Source organism: Periplaneta americana, chromosome 4 (genome assembly GCF_040183065.1).
Source record: "Periplaneta americana isolate PAMFEO1 chromosome 4, P.americana_PAMFEO1_priV1, whole genome shotgun sequence".
NCBI classification, from domain to species: Eukaryota; Metazoa; Arthropoda; class Insecta; order Blattodea; family Blattidae; genus Periplaneta; species Periplaneta americana.
The window spans coordinates 189,212,962-189,231,766 of NC_091120.1; the positions used below are offsets into that span (position 1 = coordinate 189,212,962).

The following is an 18,805-nucleotide window of genomic DNA, read 5'->3' on the forward strand; positions in this document are numbered from 1 at the left end:
CATTATACAAGGAGCGCACTCAATTGAGTGACTTGGTGGCCGGGATTCCACAGTAATATGTACTGTTGCTCGAAGAATCTACGTAAAGATTAATCTTTTGGTTCTACAGAATACATCTGTTATGCTAACAATTAATAGGGAAAAACACAGGAGGAAAGGGATTCGATCTGGTGTTGTGGATTGAACTTTGGCGTAGCTTAATGGTTAGAGCGCTTGGTACGTAGAACCAAGGACCTGGGTTCGAACCCCGGCGCCGGAGCAAATTTTTCTCCTCTAATATTAATTGTTACCGTAACAGACGTATTCTGTAGGACGAAAAAATTAATCATTTCAAGGGAAAAATTGTTCCAGGGCCGGGTATCGAACCCGGGGCCTCTGGTTGAATGTACCAGCACTCTACCAACTGAGCTACCCGGGAACTCCATCCGACACCATCTCAACTTTTCCCTTTATATCCACAAAACTCGCGCGGGCTGACGAAATGCCAGAGACCCACATCGAGTGCACACAATCTCTGTGTGACTTGGAATTGTGGTTTTCTGTTAACGTACACAGTGACGTATATATTATGCAAATCTAGTCTTTCAGGTAAAGCTCCCTGTAAAGCAGATTTGAATAATAATACCCGGCCCCGGAACAATTTTTCCTTTGAAATTATTCAAATCTGCTTTACAGGGAGCTTTACCTGAAAGACTAGATTTGCATATATATACATCACTGTGTACGTTAACAGAAAACCACAATTCCAAGTCACACAGAGATTGTGTGCACTCGATGTGGGTCTCTGGCGTTTCGTCAGCCCACGCGAGTTGTGTGGATATAAAGGGAAAAGTTGAGACAGTGCCGGATGGAGTTCCCGGGTAGCTCAGTTGGTAGAGCGCTGGTACGTTCAACCAGAGGCCCCGGGATCGATACCCGGCCTCGGAACAATTTTTCCCTTGAAATTATTCAAATCTGCTTTACAGGGAGCCTTACCTGAAAGACTAGATTTGCGAAAAAATTAATCTTTACGTAGATGGATCTATAATGCCTAGAACCACAAGAAATTCTAACTTTTCTTGCACAGTTATCTTTGTCACTATTCAACTTTGAAAATAAATGTACAGGGTGTTTCAAAAATAAGTACAGAATTTTTAAGGGATGATAGGTTGGATCTGGACGATCATTTTAAGTAAGACACATGGTGTCCCTGATGGATAATTTAGGTGGTACATAATGCTAAGTTCGATATTGCGTAACCTGGAGGAATTTAAAAAATACTGTAGTGGTTTGGGCTCTTAAACACAGGCTGTCTAAAGAAGAGAAGACAGTATAATTGAACAATCAGTTTTATTCAAATATACTGGAAGGTATCTCACAATAAGTGTTCAAAGTGTCCGCCATTGCCTTGATTACACAGCTCAGATTGTCGCACCACAGACCATTGGACACTGAAGAACACTTTGTATGCTTGATTTCGGACATCACCTGTAGCAGTGGCAATTAGTGCTACTAGTTGTTTTGTAGTATTTACGGGCTTCTGATGCACAAGAACCATCATGTGTCCCCGACAAATAAAAATCAAGTAGCAGAAGATCAAATTGAGGAAGAGAGGAAAGAATGAGAAGTTAATAAGGGTTATAGAATCATCCTAAAAGTCAGTAAAGGGACTAGTGAGGATTGATGAGTTACTATCACAGGAATTTGAAAGGACAATTGTTGATTGTCATATATGGAAACTCCCATCTTTTAATCATAATATAAACATCAAGAAATTTTTCCTACTTCATAATAGCTTTATAATAATAAATTAATATTATCCATACCCAAACGGATTGGACTGTATTTTAACGGTTGTATATCATAATCCATTCTATTAAGTACGTATTTTTTATTGTATTTTAAGCATTTAACAAAACATTTATATGACACACCTACAGTGCATAATATTGTAATATTATATATAATTCTTTGCTGCAGTTATGATGGTATCAGTAATTTCTGTAGTTCTGGTATCAATAGTTTTTTGAGACAATGCTATTTCATCATTAAAATTGTTAAATCTTGTAGTTTCATTATTGAACACACCAGTTTGATATTCCAAAATATCAAGAAAGTTATTTCATACCATGCTCATCCTCCTCCAGTCTTGACACTGAATTGCTAGCTATTGATGCTGCTCTTCAGTGTGTTACTCAAATTTCTGACAAATCTATTTGCATACTTCCCGACTCCAAGGGGGCTATATTTAATATAATTAAGTATGTACCAAACGTATACGCACAACTAAGTAAACTAGTCATTATGGTATACCTGGAAACGAGAAAGTCGATAATATTGCAAAACAGGCAACATATTTGCAACCAAGACCTCTTCAAATGATATCTCTATCCAATGCTTTTGCTTCAGTAAAGTCTCATTTTACAAACCTATGGATCAACAATTGACTCTTTTCTGTCAAAGGAAAAATTTTACAGTCTGTACAAAAGAAACCAAATGACCTGAAAATGTACAAAAACTTGCCCAGACATGTTCAAACATTTTTAACAAGAGCCAGAACAGGTCACATTGTCACTCAATTGTACCTACACCGATAATCCTACTTGTCTGTGGTGTAATAAACATGATGAAGATCTGGAACACATTCCTCTATACTGTCCATCCATAAACCACAAAAGAAGTAAATTAAAATCATCAGTACCAGTTGCAGAAGACACAGCCCTGCAGTATATATTGACTACACCCCAACTCTGGCTACTAGCAACAGGCATCTATAATGAACACCGATCAAAATACCCCTCATTTCTCGTGAAAAACAAAAACTGAATAGACTATAGTGGACTTTATGTTGTCAGCAAACAGCTGGATACATTAAGAAGATTGATTGATATATAATTGTTTCTACTTTCTATGCAAAATCAGTGAAGAGCACAATGTCTCACGAAATTGCTGATGTATACTAACACACTTCAGAAAGTTTTTTAAATTTGCCTAGAACTCTAATATTTGTTGCAATGTTGACCTTATGCATGTTCCATATTATTACGAGATACGTTACAATCTGTTCTAAGTTATGTCAATAAGAGATCTGATGGTGCCATAAGGCGAAAGCACTCATCTTAAAATATGTTATTTAATCAATGATGTAATTCATTGTTTGTGATGTGATAAGCATAGAATGAACAATATATACCTGATAAATATCTAATCTAATAATAACTTATCTGAAAATAACAATGTCTATCAAACCCTGCATTGGGTTTAATCACTGTTCAAGTATCCAGGAAATACATCCTTGGCACAGTTGTCATAATGCACATTTCATCTGATTTCTTCCGTAACATTTTTTGTTCCTCCAAGTACACTGATAGCTCTTGTTATAATTTTTTTTTATTCTAATTAAACTGCTGGAAAATAAATGTATGATTTCTAATAAAGAAAGGGCCTAGCTCTCAATATTGTAAGATGAGCAGTTTTTCTGACTTTGTGGTGAGAGAGTTATTATTGTTTGCAGTGACTCGAAGGAACTGCAGTCGTGGATTGATACCATCAACTTCGTTTGTGCGAGCTTCTCAGCCCAACCTCTTGCTGGAGCAGTTGGTTCACAGCGAAAGTTCCAGAGACCTTTGTTGCCTTGCAGCCACACTAAGCTAAACTTGGTAAATAACTGACACAGTGTTACCACAGCCTAGTATATACAGTCACGAAGCTCAGTACGTAGTAAATATGCATTCATAGGTAGTTGCTAACCACTAGGATCGCTACTATCGCCTCATTACAGACAATGCGAAATAGTACCTGCACAGTCTATTGTTTATAGTACCCTCATAAACTCAAGCTTTGTGACTGTATATACTAGACTGTTGTGTTACTAGATCAAGGCATTTCAAAACAGGGACTAGATTTCTATTGCAATCATACTCTTGCAAGCAACTATTTAAGTGTAATTACAGTACTGAAATATACTGTAAGTATGGGAATATCGACGTCCATATACACATAGAGAAAAAATCCCATAAAAACCTAGCTGCCCTTCATTGGGTAACCAAAAAGATTCAGCTTACTAATAAAATCTTGGAAGATGTTGACATGAGAATTATTATTCTTTTGAATGAAATTAGCCATCCTGAAAAAAAAAGAAAGGATAATAAAGTTTATTAACAAAATGTATTATTTTACACAGCTAGTTTTATGAAAACAGCCTCTTATCGAAAAATGTGTATCCCGCTTTATATATATATATATATATATATATATATATACCATATATTGTGGGTCCCTATCACCACGGCATGGCGCGTCCTCAGGTTGCGGATAGAGGAGACGGCCTCCAGACGGTTGAGATGGGCAGGGCATGTAGCACGTATGGGTGAATCCAGAAATGCATATAGAGCGTTAATTGGGAGACCGGAGGGAAAAAGACCTTTAGGGAGGCCGAGACGTAGATGGGAGGATAATATTAAAATGGATTTGAGGGAGGTGGGATATGATGATAGAGACTGGATTGCACAGGATAGGGACCGATGGCGGGCTTATGTAAGGGCGGCAATGAACCTTCGGGTTCCTTAAAAGCCATTTGTAAATAAGTAAGTATATATATATATATATATATATATATGTGAATTCACTGCGGGGTGAAGCAGGGAGATGCACTATCACCTTTACTTTTTAACTTCGCTCTAGAATATGCCATTAGGAACGTTCAGGATAATAGACAGGGTTTGGAGTTGACTGGGTTACTTCAGCTTCTTGTCTATGCGGATGACGTGAATATGCTAGGAGAAAATCCACAAACGATTAGGGAAAACGCGGAAATTCTACTTAAAGCAAGTAAAGCGATAGGGTTGGAAGTAAATCCCGAAAAGACTAAGTATATGATTATGTCTCGTGACCAGAGTATTGTACGAAATGGAACTATAAAAATTTGAGATTTATCTTTCGAAGAGGTGGAAAAATTCAAATATCTTGGAGCAACAGTAACAAATATAAATGACACTCTGGAGGAAATTAAACGCAGAATAAATATGGGAAATGCGTATTATTATTCGGCTGAGAAGCTTTTGTCATCTAGTGTTCTGTATGGTTGTGAAACTTGGACTCTCACTTTGAGAGAGGAACAGAGATTAATGGTGTTTGACAATAAGGTTCTTAGGAAAATATTTGGGGCTAAGAGAGATGAAGTTACAGGAGAATGAAGAAAGTTACACAACGCAGACCTGTACGCATTGCATTCTTCACCTGACATAATTAGGAACATTAAATCCAGACGTTTGAGATGGGCAGGACATGTAGCACGTATGGGCGAATCCAGAAATGCATATAGAGTGTTAGTTGGGAGGCCGGAGGGAAAAAGACCTTTGGGGAGGCGAGACGTAGGTGGGAAGATAATATTAAAATGGATTTGAGGGAGGTGGAATATGATGGTAGAGACTGGATTAATCTTGCTCAAGATAGGGACCAATGGCGGGCTTATGTGAGGGCGGCAATGAACCTCCGGGTTCCTTAAAAGCCAGTAAGTAAGTAAGTATATATATATATATATATATATATATATATATATATATATATATAGATGATCAAATTTCCCAGTAGGTATGTGGGCCTTAGTAGATAAATAATTGTTTACAAAGACCATTCCAAATGTGCAGAATGATCTATTGGAATAAATTTTGCTACATTGTAATAAGGCGTGATTAGTAAAACTGTTGAGCTAGTATAGTTACTAACTGATTGTCGTGATTTATTAGAGAGAGCAGCTACGTGACCATGAGGAGCGAGTTCAAAGGTTGGAAGCAGAACTGGAAGACCATCGACGACACCCACCTGAACGTAGTGCTAAGTCGCTCAATATACAGAATTACAAAGAGAAGGATGTCTACCTGCACTATGAGGTATGTAGTATACCAGTATTCAGTATAGTAGAATGATGACTATGTTCCCATATTCCTCTCCTCTCCTCTCCTCTCCTCTCCTCTCCTCTCCTCTCCTCTCCTCTCCTCTCCTCTCCTCTCCTCTCCTCTCCTCTCCTCTCCTCTCCTCTCCTCTCGTCTCCTCTCCTCTCCTCTCTCCTCTCGTCTCGTCTCGTCTCCTCTCCTCTCCTCTCTCCTCTCGTCTCCTCTCCTCTCCTCTCCTCTCGTCTCCTCCCCTCCCCTTCCCTTCCCTTCCCTTCCCTTCCCTTCCCTTCCCTTCCCTTCCCTTCCCTTCCCTTCCCTTCCCTTTCCTTGCCTTTTGCTTTGTACATCTTTTCTTTCTCCTGTATCCTTTTTCTCCACTTCTTCCTCTTCTCCTCTTCCATATTGCTCTTATAAAAGAAAGCCAAGAAAAGCTACACTTTTTATTCCCAGCAGAGTTGATAAGTGCATTGAAGTCAGTGGTGAGATTTTTAAACAATTACTTTGAACTGTTACAAATTATTTTGTATAATTTAAATAATCAGTGAATGCAAACAATAAGTAATTTGTCTTTCCTTCATACCTTTTGTGAAGCTTTAAATCAATCAGTAAGTGATTTGTCTCTCCTCCATACCTTTTGTAAGGCTTTCAATTAATCAATGCCATTTGTCTCTCCTTCATAACTTACGTAAGACCTTCAATCAATCAATAAATGATTTGTGTCTCCTTCATAACTTTTGTAAGGCTTTCAATCAATAAGTGATTTGTGTCTCCTCCATACCTTCTGTAAGGCTTTCAATCAATCAATGCCATTTGTCTCTCCTTCATAACTTTTGTAAGGCTTTCAATCAATAAATGATTTGTGTCTCCTCAATACCTTTTGTAAGGCTTTCAATCAATAAGTGATTTGTGTCTCCTCCATACCTTTTGTAAGGCTTTCAATCAATCAGTGCCATTTGTCTCTCCTTCATAATTTTTGTAAGGCTTTCAATCAGTAAGTGATTTGTGTCCTCCATACCTTTTGTAAGGCTTTCAATCAATTAATGCCATTTTTCTCTCCTTCATAACTTTTGTAAGGCTTTCAATCAATCAATGCCATTTGTCTGTCCTTCATAACTTTTTTAAGGCTCTCAATCAATGTGCCATTTGTCCCTCCTTCATAATTTTTGTAAGGCTTTATATCTGTCAATAAATCATTTGTCTCTCTTCATAACTTTTGTAAGGCTTTCAATCAATCAATAAGTAATTTGTCTCTCCCTCATAACTTTTGTAAGGCTTTCAATCAATCAATAAATCGTTTGTCTCTCTCCATAACTTTTGTAAGGCTTTAAATCAATCAATAAATCATTTGTCTCTTTTCATAACTTGTAAGGTTTTAAAGTAATCAATAAGTAATTTGTCTCTCCTTCATAACTTTTGTAAGGCTTTAAATTAATCAATAAATCATTTGTCTCTTTTCATAACTTGTAAGGTTTTAAAGTAATCAATAAGTAATTTGTCTCTCCTTCATAACTTTTGTAAGGCTTTAAATCAATCAATAAATCATTTGTCTCTTTTTATAACTTGTAAGGTTTTAAAGTAATCAATAAGTAATTTGTCTCTCCTTCATAACTTTTGTAAGGCTTTAAATTAATCAATAAATCATTTGTCTCTCTTCATAACTTTTGTAAGACTTTCAATCAATCAATAAGTCATTTGTCTCTCCCTCATAACTTTTGTAAGTCTTTCAATCAATCAATAAATCAATTGTCTCTCTCCATAACTTTTGTAAGGCTTTAAATCAATCAATAAATCATTTGTCTCTTTTCATAACTTGTAAGGTTTTAAAGCAATCAATAAGTAATTTGTCTCTCCTTCATAACTTTTGCAAAGCTTTAAATTAATCAATAAGTAATTTGTCTCTCTTCATAACTTTTGTAAGACTTTCAGTCAATCAATAAGTCATTTGTTTCTCCCTGATAACTTTTGTAAGGCTTTCAATCAATCAGTAAATCACATGTCTCTCCTTCATAACTTTTATAAGGCTTTGAATCAATCTATAAATCGTTTGTCTCTCTTCATAACTTGTAAGGCTTTAAATCAATCAATAAGTGATTTGTCTCTCTTTCATAACTTTTGTAAGACTTTCAGTCAATCAATAAGTCATTTGTTTCTCCCTGATAACTTTTGTAAGCCTTTCAATCAATCAATCAATAAGTAACATGTCTCTCCTTCATAACTTCTGGGGAGGCCGAGACGTAGATGAGAGGATAATGTCAAAATGGATTTGAGGGAGGTAGAATATGATGGCAGAGACTGGATTAATCTTGATAGGGACCGATGGCTGGCCTATGTTAGGGCGGCAGTGAACCTTCGGATTCCTTAAAAACCATAACTAAGTAAGTAAGGTATTTTACTGTATCAGTATTCATAGATGTTGTAGGTCAGTGGTATTCAATCTATGGTGCGTATACCCTCAGGGGTACGTGGGGCTGTCTCAAGAGGTACGCTGACATATTTTATTATATTTGTTGGTAATAAGTTATTGCAGTTAACATATTTTCTTTGTTTGTTATTTCTTATATAATTACAATGCAATTTGAGTGTGCGAAGCTAAAAAAAATGTATTTTGAGAGTTTGGTAGCAAAAAAGATTGAATACCACTGCTGTAGGCAAATAAATTATTGTCTACCACGTACACTTCCAGTCACTCTTTGCTGTATTGAGAGTTATAAACAGGCTGGTGATATTTTCTGTACAGTTGAAACGGTACAAGACCTACGCCTACCTGCTCCGGTCCCGCATCTCCCAGTACCCAGAACTGGAGCCATCGTTAGTTGAGACCTGCATCGGCGAGGTGGACGAGGGTGGTACAGTGACACTGATGGAGGCGGCCGCAGCAGCAGCAGTGGTAGGGGGTGACGGGGGTGGGATCATTCCTCCCCCAGTACCGGATCGACGTGCGAGTCCCACCACCAATAGGTACAGTTACAGAGCTGCCATTTACAGTGGTACGGCAGGTGGTGCAGGCATGAACCGTGACAACGGAGGGGATATAGGCTGACGGATGATGGGAGTATTTTCAGCATGTGTACTGTGATGACAAAGAATAACGTGGAATACTTGGTTATTTCTTTAACAGCCAGAGCTGTTTTGCATTCCTAAATGGTGTCACACTTACGGATGAAACTGTAGGTGCTATTCTATGCAACGCTTATGTTTTTATGAGCTTAGTATGTTGTCTCATACCAATTCGGGACCGAAATCCACTATATTGAATGCAATACAGTAACATCTGTTGTATGTAACTCTGAAGTTTCAGTGCTTCTTAATTATGTAGCTTGACAAATTGAAGTGAAATCTTGACCTTATTATCTCGAGTGCTAGTTGCTAGGAGAGAGAGAGAGAGTGTTACTATAGTCCGCGCCACCGTTTTTGGCGTGTGAAATAAGTAATGGGAACGTTAAGTGCGAGTGTTTCACCTTTGCCGCATTCAGTCTGACAACTGTATTTGGAAAATGGCTGATGTGACGTGTATAGGAAGTGGTACCATTCTCAGCTGCACTACCAACATGCTCACAAACTGGGCACTATACTGTAGGACACACGCCAAAAACGCTGGCGCCAGCTGTACATCTGCTGCAACCCTGAGAGTAAATAAATACACGGTTCAGAATCGATTCTGAACTGTCTGCTCATGAGCAGTAGCTGAATGTGCGTTCCAACAGGACTAGAACTGATTCAGAACCGATTCCTCCTAGTTCCCTGTTCCAACGTGCTTTAGAACTCTTTCGGAACTAGTGGAATTGGTTCTCGATTAAGGGGCAGGAACTGGAAATTCTGAATTGTTGATGCATGCATAGATGATTTAATCTTAAGTTACGGTTAAAATACTTCAAGATTAGGCAGGTTAAAATAAAAAAATAGACCATTATGAGTGATTTGGAAAGTGATAGTAATTTATTTTATGATGTAATAAGTTTGGAAGATGAATATAATCTTAATATGAGAAGGAACTCCGAAGTCCATGAAAGAACAGTTCAAGAAACGTTCCAACAACGTAAAATCCCGAACTAGTTCTGAGAACTTACACAACTGGTGCATGCGTTGAAAGAAGTTCGGTATTAGTTCGTAACACGTTCTGAACTGCTTGTTGGAACAAACTAATAATACATAAAGCTGCTTGCACACGATCACATTTTCGTCGAAATCAACACTTCACAACACTTTTCATGGCTTGTCAATACTTCACAAGTTTTATTGTCAAATCACTTACAATACTTTAAAAATATTTGATGTTTTGAAAGTAAATAAGAACATGTTTTAATTGATCAAAGACTTAACAACTCTTTGAAGGATTTGACAGCGAATAGGGATTATAAAGAATGGACACTGAGCGAATTTCCCTGTGTTTTGTTTCTCTGTGCGCCAGCGTTTAGTTCTACTTTCAAGCGCTAGAGGTTAGTGTAATCGAGCATAGGCTAAGATAATAATTGAGAATAGAGTTAAGACACAGGATTCAAACATCGCCTACCTTATTGCATAATCCAGTAACGCTTTGCTTCAAATAAATGCAAGTTAACAGCTTTTCCTTATTTCTCAGTGACGAACTAGTTGTAATAATAATTTTTTATATTTCAGATATAATAAATTATATTATAAAATAATATAATACGTTATAAAATTACGTATCAAATTAGTTTAATATTTGTATACAATATAATAAAGGTATATGGTTTTACTTCCCATAAGAGTTTTGTTTTTCCATTTTCATTGCTATCAAATCATTACATATTTTAATTGTTGTTGGGGTCAACGTCTCAGCTCTCATTATAAAGGAACTCTAAGAGTCTAGACATTACAGTTAATGACGGATTTATTATTTTATGGATCCAATTTATTTTATTTGCGTACATAATGTACCTAGATGTATTAATTATATGTGTTATATTTCCGCTGTGTCGACTGCTAGCTGGTGTGATGTCAGCGCCAACTCTAGGGAGAAAGCAGAATCTCACGCTCTAGCTGGCTTGAAGGTCATTGAAGTCAGTCCGGCTACATCAAAGGTACCGACGCGAAGTGTCCATTCTTTATAATCCCTATTCGCTGGAATTGACCAATGGGATTCGAAAATGTTATGGAACCAAGAATCACAAAAAAAAAAAAAAAAACATGGCGTCATGGTCACGAAAAGCTGTTTGCGAATTAATTCAGTTATATGAATTAAACCCATGCCTCTATGCCATGGGTTCTGTGGAATATCACAGTAAAATGAAGGAAAAATAATGCTAAGAGGAAATTGCAAGCCAGGTATCTCGATTAAGTACGAAAAGTTGTATTTTTTTTTTTTTAATAAAGAAGATTCTAACCTATAATCTAGACAAATACTAATCATAAATACTTTCTTTTGAAACAATGTGTAATCGTAATATTTGTTTTAGGATACCATACGGTTAAATAATACAAGTATTGTATTGTATAGTTTAGTTACTCTGTGAAGGATTTAAATATTTACATTGTAATAATTGCTGGATAGCCCTACATAACTTAGAATGAACTTGAAGCACATGTTTTAAAATTCTCTCAAATCTTTAGCAATATGGAACAGTTTTTGACAAATCTTTTTCAATATTGATCGATCTTGAACAATCTTTGGCAAGTTTTTTTTATAAAGTATTGAATTGTAAGAAAAATTTGATCATGTACAAGAAGCTTTATAGACATATTCGGTGTGAAGTAAATAATTGATAATATCTGGAAACTTCTATTAAGATATAATGTGCAGACATACAACACAACTCTGCTAGAATAAAATTGTCATCGGCAATGTTGAGGTTACTGGCAGATCCTCTTACAGTTTGTCATACCTGCAATGGAATACGCAGAATTTTGTCAAGAAGGGGGGGGGGGGGTCATTATTAAAATTGTTTACAACTTACATTATCGGTATTTTAAATTTTGTGTATTATCATCATCATCATGTTACGGTGTATTTATTAATATTATACTACCATGTTCTAATAGAACATATTCATGAATAGCCTTATGAAAACTTTGAAACGCAATTTTTTCACAGCCATCCAATTTTTAACAAACAAGTTAAATTTCATATTGTGTCAGCTTCATTTTTTTACAAGGTCGGCACTAGGCGGTAGGTCTCTCTATAATAAAGATAGCATTGTTATAATTCGAACATGCCACAGCACCAAGCACAGGGATTATATTGAAGAAAAGGTAGGAGGACTATGCCTTATATCGATGTAGATTTTGTTACTCTGACAATGAAAAATTAGAGAAGGGAAAATGATTATGGATAAAAAAAAAACAAGAAGAAAAATCCTAATGTAAACACAAGCACGTGGCTGTCATATCCGTGATTGGCTCACAGTCGAAACACTCACATGACGCAGGAAAATATAGTCCGTATTTGGAAACTATCATCTTGTATTATTTGAAAATAAAAAATTGAATTCTAGTTGTTAAATACAATGAAACATATAACTTCACTCATATGTAAAACGATATGTAAAAGAAAAGCTGCTTTTATATTTTGTTATGTACTATGAACGCGGATGAATACAAACAGTAATACCGAAGTAGTCTGTTCTTGTAACAAGCTGGCGTCACTTGAGCTGGTAGTTGTTCACGTAAGCACGTGGTACTGAAGAATGGCTTCTGCATCCTCGGTGTGTGTGGTTATTAAACATAAGAATGGAAACCCTCTCAAAAGCAGAGAAAAACAAATAGTCTTAAATGTACTGTATATAATAAGTTATATGAGTTTTAATTAGACAAATTATAAAGTAATTGTTTCCTAAGCAAATGAATGCATAGTAGTGAGGTTAGGCCTACTTGATGAGTAACGGGGAATGTTTAACATGAAACAGAATATACAACAGTAGGCGGGAACACGTACTGAGAATCTATGGCGCCAAACAGTGGCCAATGAAGCCTCACTTCAATCATGTGCTATTGTTTACATTAGGATTTTTCTTACAGCGAAAAGATTATACATATGTCTTTTTTTTTTTTAAGTTCGAGCGGGGAGGTTCAAACCCGGTAAACCCTCCTCTTATGTATGCCCCTTCATATCTGCTGTGAGAAAATATTAGGTTGTGTCTAGTCTGCAATTTTAGTGTTATGGAAACTTCCTAGCCAGCAGTCAAGTAAGAAATGTGGCAGTATTGTAGGATGGTATCTTCTATTGGCTGTGATGTCTACACATACCTTCTCAGAATATTGGTGTCTGAAGAATGCTGGGAGAGAGAACGAAAAAAGAGACGAGAAGTTGGTATATTTTACTTCAATTTGTCAGGTTACACAACAGATGGAAATGTATTACATTCATTAAAGTAAAGTAAGATGTAGAATCATTCACTACAACTATATATGCAGTCAACGAGATAAACAGCTTGCAGCATTAAAAAATCACACGACCATCTAATCTGCCTGGTCAGGAAATGGCTAACAAGATATATTGGAATATGACGTCAGTACCCTTTCTGTCTCATTGGCTACACACTGATCAGACCAGATCAGTAAAGTCATGTGGTGTTGTACATGTCTCAGTCTGTCCATATCTTTGACAGTAATATATGTAGTCGAATAAATATAAATACTACATATCGGGATTAATGAATACTTTTGTATTTATCTTAATGTTTTCTATGAGCTTAGCTTATTCTCAAGTGCTTCAGGAGCAAAACCTGCTTCAGTGTATGCAATGCACAGCTATCTATTATATATAGTTTTGAAGCTTTTATGCCTCATAATTGAATAAATGGCCGTGTTTTTCATCCACTACAGTTGCCATAGATACGGAATCAATTAATTTAAATGTATAATGTATGTATACTTTCCGTTTTTATCTTTTCCTTACTTTTTTGTAAGCACCATTTTGATCTAACACGAGTCTCAGTTATTTATATTATGTCGTTAAAAATCCAGTGGTTTGGAGGAAACTAGTTTATCTGTTAACAGAAATACAAGACAAAAAATATGTGAAAATATCTGAAATGATGCCTTCTAACACTTTCATCACCTGATGTATATATTGCCCAAGATACTCGTGTTACATTGATCATTGTGTAAGCTTCTATTCCAACTTTATAACCTCTATTTAATATTGGAAAAAGAAAATTGAAATAATTTATTTCAAAATGTCCAAATTGATACAACAGTTTGCAACAGTGGGCAATTTTTATAAACTGTAGTTATACCTTAACCTACATTCTGTACATAAGAGTAGTTTTCCTCGCATTTTAATGGTAATGCTCAACTTAATAACCTCTGAATTTTTTGTTACAATAAGATAAGTTTATTTTAGTTCTAGTAACATCGAATACATGTAGATCACATTTTGTGAAGAGGAGGTAATGAAATCATTGATGGGATTTGGGAGGAAAAGGGGTGGGGGAAGAAAAAAGACAAGACAAAGCAATAATCATTTATGACCTCTTTCGGTATGTTTCGATATAAAGGTATAAATAATTTTGAAAATATTTCATAAATATTTTCAGTGGAATTAAGCGAATTATTGGTCATTTGTCTGAGTTTTGTATTACTACACGACCAAGGCGGGACCCGTCGTGGCAGAATGAGGAACTCCATGCTCGCTGCGTATGTTTACTGTTGGAGTGTCGTCACATCCAATACCTACTGTTTCAATCTGGTCACAATGCCGCATGTAGGGAGACATGTGTTTCGTAACCAAGCGCGGAGCGTTGTAATGCCATGAAGTTTAGTGATGAAGAAAAGACAACTGGTTTATTCCTACTTCTATCGGAGACAACAGAGCGTGCTGCAGCTATTGTGAAGTTAAATAAGGAAACAATTAGTAGGATTAGAGAGGAAGGTAAAGAATATGAGGACAAGGGTGTAGAAATATCGACACCAAACAAAGTTAGACGACCTCCTGCAAATAGGTTGAATTAGACGATATGGACAAATTTATCATAAGATGAGAAGTTCATAAATATTATAGTCTCTACAAAGAGCTTCCAACATTAGGAAAGTTGCATAAATTTTGTAAGAGAGAGATAGGTTTTAAAGGATGCAAGGAAACTTTACGAAAACTCATGCTGTCCATGGGGTTTGCATTCAAAAAATGTAAAGATAAAAGAAAATATCTAATAGAACCCTCTGATATAGTAGCCTGTTATTTACCTGGACGAAACATGGTTCCATACCCATTACACTGTCCACAAATGTTGGCAAGACGTAAACGTGTCAGGAGTTTATACAAATAGCAGTGCAGGTCAACGACTCATAGTAGCCCATGTTGGTGGTAGTGATGGTTTTATACCAGGTGCTTTCCTCATATATGATGTCCGGAGTCCGGGCACTTTAAAATGCTAAGGTAAGAAATGTATATCAAATGCAATATTGTATAAAATACGGTACCTACTTTAGTTTACGTTACTTTCGATTCGTGTTCCCTCCTTTACGAACACCGATGTTGTGGTGTGTTTTCTGAATAGATTCCTATGTGTGTAAGCTTATAATAAAATAAAACTAAACAATAAAGTTAACTATATATACGAACATACGAGGCCTGTCTAAAAAGTATCCGACCTTTAGCCAGAAAAAATATTTCAAATACCTGACGGGGTTGGGACCCTAATCCCCTTCAAAGTAGGCCCCTTGTGCTTGCACACACTTAGCCCACCGATCCTTACACTGCCGGAAACACCTCTGGAAGTCTTCTTTTGGAATGGTGTTCAGCTCCCTCATCGCGTTCCGCATTATCTCTTCTCTACTCTCAAAACGGGATCCTTTCAGTGGTGTCTTCAATTTTGGAAACAACCAGAAGTCGCAAGGAGCCAGGTCTGGAGAGTAGGGAGGCTGGCGAACAGTTGTAATTCCATGTTTGGCCAAGAAAGTGTGGATCAATTGGGATGAATGTGCGGGGGCGTTGTCGTGATGCAAGTGCCAGTTGTTCGCCATCCACATGTCTGGTCTTTCGCGCCGAACTGCATCACGGAGTCACCGGAGAACATCGTGATAGTACTCCTTTGTCACCGTTTGTCCTTCTGGTGCGTATTCGTGATGCACAATTCCGCGGACATCAAAGAAAACAGTCAGCATCACCTTGATTTTACTTCGCACCTGCCACGCTTTCTTCGGCCTTGGAGACTCGGGATGCTTCCATTGCAACGACTGTCTTTTTGTTTCTGGGTCATACCCGTACACCCATGACTCATCTTCAGTTATCACGGTGTTCAGAAACCCAGGATCAGTGTTGGCGGTGTCCAGAAGGTCCTGTGCAACGTCACGATGGAGGTCTTTTTGTTCCGGGGACAACAACTTGGGCACGAATTTCGCAGCCACTCGGTTCATGTTCAAATCATCACGCAAAATTGCATGTGCAGAATCTTTACTCACTCCAACCTCTTCGGCAATCTCCCGCACAGTCAAACGACGATCTGCCATCACCAAATTTCGCACCCTCTCAACAACAGCTGCACTCCGAGCAGTTTGGGGCCTGCCACAACGCTGCTCACTCTCCGCTGATGTGCGGCCATCTTTGAATCGGTTGAACCACTCCTTAATTTGTGTTACACCCATCGTATCTTCCCCAAACACCTGCTGAATCTTACGAATTGTTTGACTTTGAGAATCACCAAGCTTTTGACAAAATTTGATGCAGTATCTTTGCTCAATTCGTTCAGTCATCTTTCGAGAAAACTAAATCCGACAAACACTTAGAACAGCACCTTACTTGGCGACCACCAGCCAGTGACTGGCACAAGCGAATGCGGTGAAAAAATTCAAGCATGTGCATTACGGTTCCTCCTTCCACCGTGCACAGTGGCGCCGCCTTAGAATCACTACTTTGCGCGGGAAAATTTAAGGTCGGATACTTTTTAGACAGGCCTCGTATAACAGATAAAGCGTGTTAATAATAATGAAACAAGAGTGCAGTTCAGCATGTGCTTCATTTTGCATCTGATGCGGACTTTACAACACGGCCTGTGTTGTGAAGCGAATCGCAGCGCCACCAAACAAAACGGTTCCCGCCTTGGTCGCGTAGTACAATGAGTTGCATTTAATGTGTTTGTGTTGTGTAAACGTTACATGAAGAATCAGCACATAAAAATTCTTCCAGGATTAGGTTCATATGGTACGGCTTAGAAACTGTATTTACTCGAATATAACATGCACACCAGTTCATTTATCCTAAAATCTATAAAAATTTACTGTGCTAAAACCACTCAAGATTAAAATTATAACTATCTCGGGCTTCCAGCCATGTAAAAAATTGGAAGTTTCGAATCATCACGTCACCAGGAAAGCTTCAGCAGTTATTTTATTATAAATTAATTTCATAATATGTTAGTTTAGTGCAATTAAAATTGTCACTGACATCAAGTAAAAAGTTAGGTTATCATGTTTCTTACTGGCAACAAAAAATATATCATTTCGTTTCTCCTCTTTTTCTAGTCTTCTACTTATTATTCTATCTCTATTCCGTGATTATTTTCTTCTCCAGTCTTTGTCTCTTCATAATGAAAACTCGTTAGAAAAGTGGCATTATGATTTTATTTTTAATCTTTTCGTTTTTATTATACAGTTAATATTTATTTTAGAGCAATATACAGTTTGGAGCTTTAAAAGTTGTTATGGGGTCTCATGGTTTGTATAGTAAGTTTGTAGGAAACACACACATACTACCTCTATGTTATGTTATTTAATAGTATAGAATTTTCACTTTCTCATATTCCAAGACTGCTGTATAATACGTAAGTAATTAAAACATGTCACATTATTGAACCGGTATTGCATTGTTCTAGTTCGTCTAGTGGTACTTGCCATTAAATTCAAGGTATATGGATTAAGACCCAGCAGAAGATAGATTTTTCACGACAATAAAAATAATCTTTTACCAGGACGGCCAGGACTCTGTCTTGAAGAGAAGTCAACCCAGAGTTACATCCATTTAAAGGCACTTTTACTTCTGTGCCATATTCCTGCATCTCAGAATTAGAGTGGAGATTTTCATCTAATCACTGATTGCTCAGAGTATGAGCCAGAGAACTGATAAAGGTTTGTGTAGGGTCTGTCAGAAAGAACGGATGGATTTCACAGGGCAAGAAAATTGTAAGGATTCATCAAATCAAAAATTTATTGTTATCAACAGATTCACCAATACATGCAGTTTATTTATGATATACAACATCATCCATATGATGTCCTTGGCTTTCGATACAGGCATCGAGGCGTTTTCTGAAGTTCGCCGTCACTTTCACAGTCATAGCTGGTGGGATTGCCGCAATTTCTTCACGAATCGCCGTCTTCAGTTCGTCCAGTGTATGTGGTTACTTACGCCTTCAAATGGTCCCAAAGAAAGAAGTCGCAGGGCGCGAGGTCTTACCGTAACCTCAGACAATTTCAGTGCAATAGCATATTTGCGGGCTGATGGTTGAGATGACCGGACAATCTACTGTCTGTCTCCACATTTGCAAGTGTACACGCGCTCCGTGTTCGTCCAGGTGATTTCTTCTTTAACGTTGAACCTGTGGTACGAAATGAAGCCACTCACTGCAAAATTGTATTCCGAGTTGGAATCCTAGTATGACGTCCGATGTCGAAATGAGTCCTGAGTGGCGATCATTTTACAAAAATGTCTCTGCGATGAAAGCACGTTGTACACCAGACCAACACCATGTTCTCAACTGAAACTGCATTCTATGGCTGACTCAACAGTCGTGGTCCCCCTCACTCTATCCTTCCCCTTGCTGAGTATCGATAGTTTGAAATCCATCCGTTCTTTCTGACGCACCCTGTAGGTTAAATACGTTCAATTGTTGTGTTCATTTTTCTTCCTTAGTTTTGTTGTAAATGGAAATTAGTTAAGATAATGATACATCCGATATTAAACAAATACAAAGATTACAGAATCTAGCCTGGTGTAAAAATTAACTTTTTGTTGAAGATGACACTTCATCACAAGACAG

At 37.3% G+C, this 18,805-nt stretch overlaps 1 protein-coding gene and 1 non-coding gene across 5 annotated transcripts in view; one reads left to right on the top strand and one right to left on the bottom strand.

Annotated features, from left to right (window-relative positions):
- Efa6 (Exchange factor for Arf 6) overlaps window positions 1-18,805 on the top strand; it is a 593,207-nt gene that overhangs the window by 548,587 nt on the left and 25,815 nt on the right. For all 4 annotated transcript variants that reach the window (XM_069824534.1, XM_069824535.1, XM_069824537.1 and 1 more), the window contains 3 exons: window positions 3,494-3,638; window positions 5,727-5,870; window positions 8,611-8,831. In XM_069824534.1, the coding sequence (XP_069680635.1) occupies window positions 3,494-3,638; window positions 5,727-5,870; window positions 8,611-8,831 (510 nt within the window). The remainder of the gene's footprint in view (window positions 1-3,493; window positions 3,639-5,726; window positions 5,871-8,610; window positions 8,832-18,805) is intronic.
- TRNAN-AUU (transfer RNA asparagine (anticodon AUU)) lies at window positions 346-418 on the bottom strand. The gene has a single exon. It is a non-coding gene; the product is annotated as a tRNA-Asn (tRNA).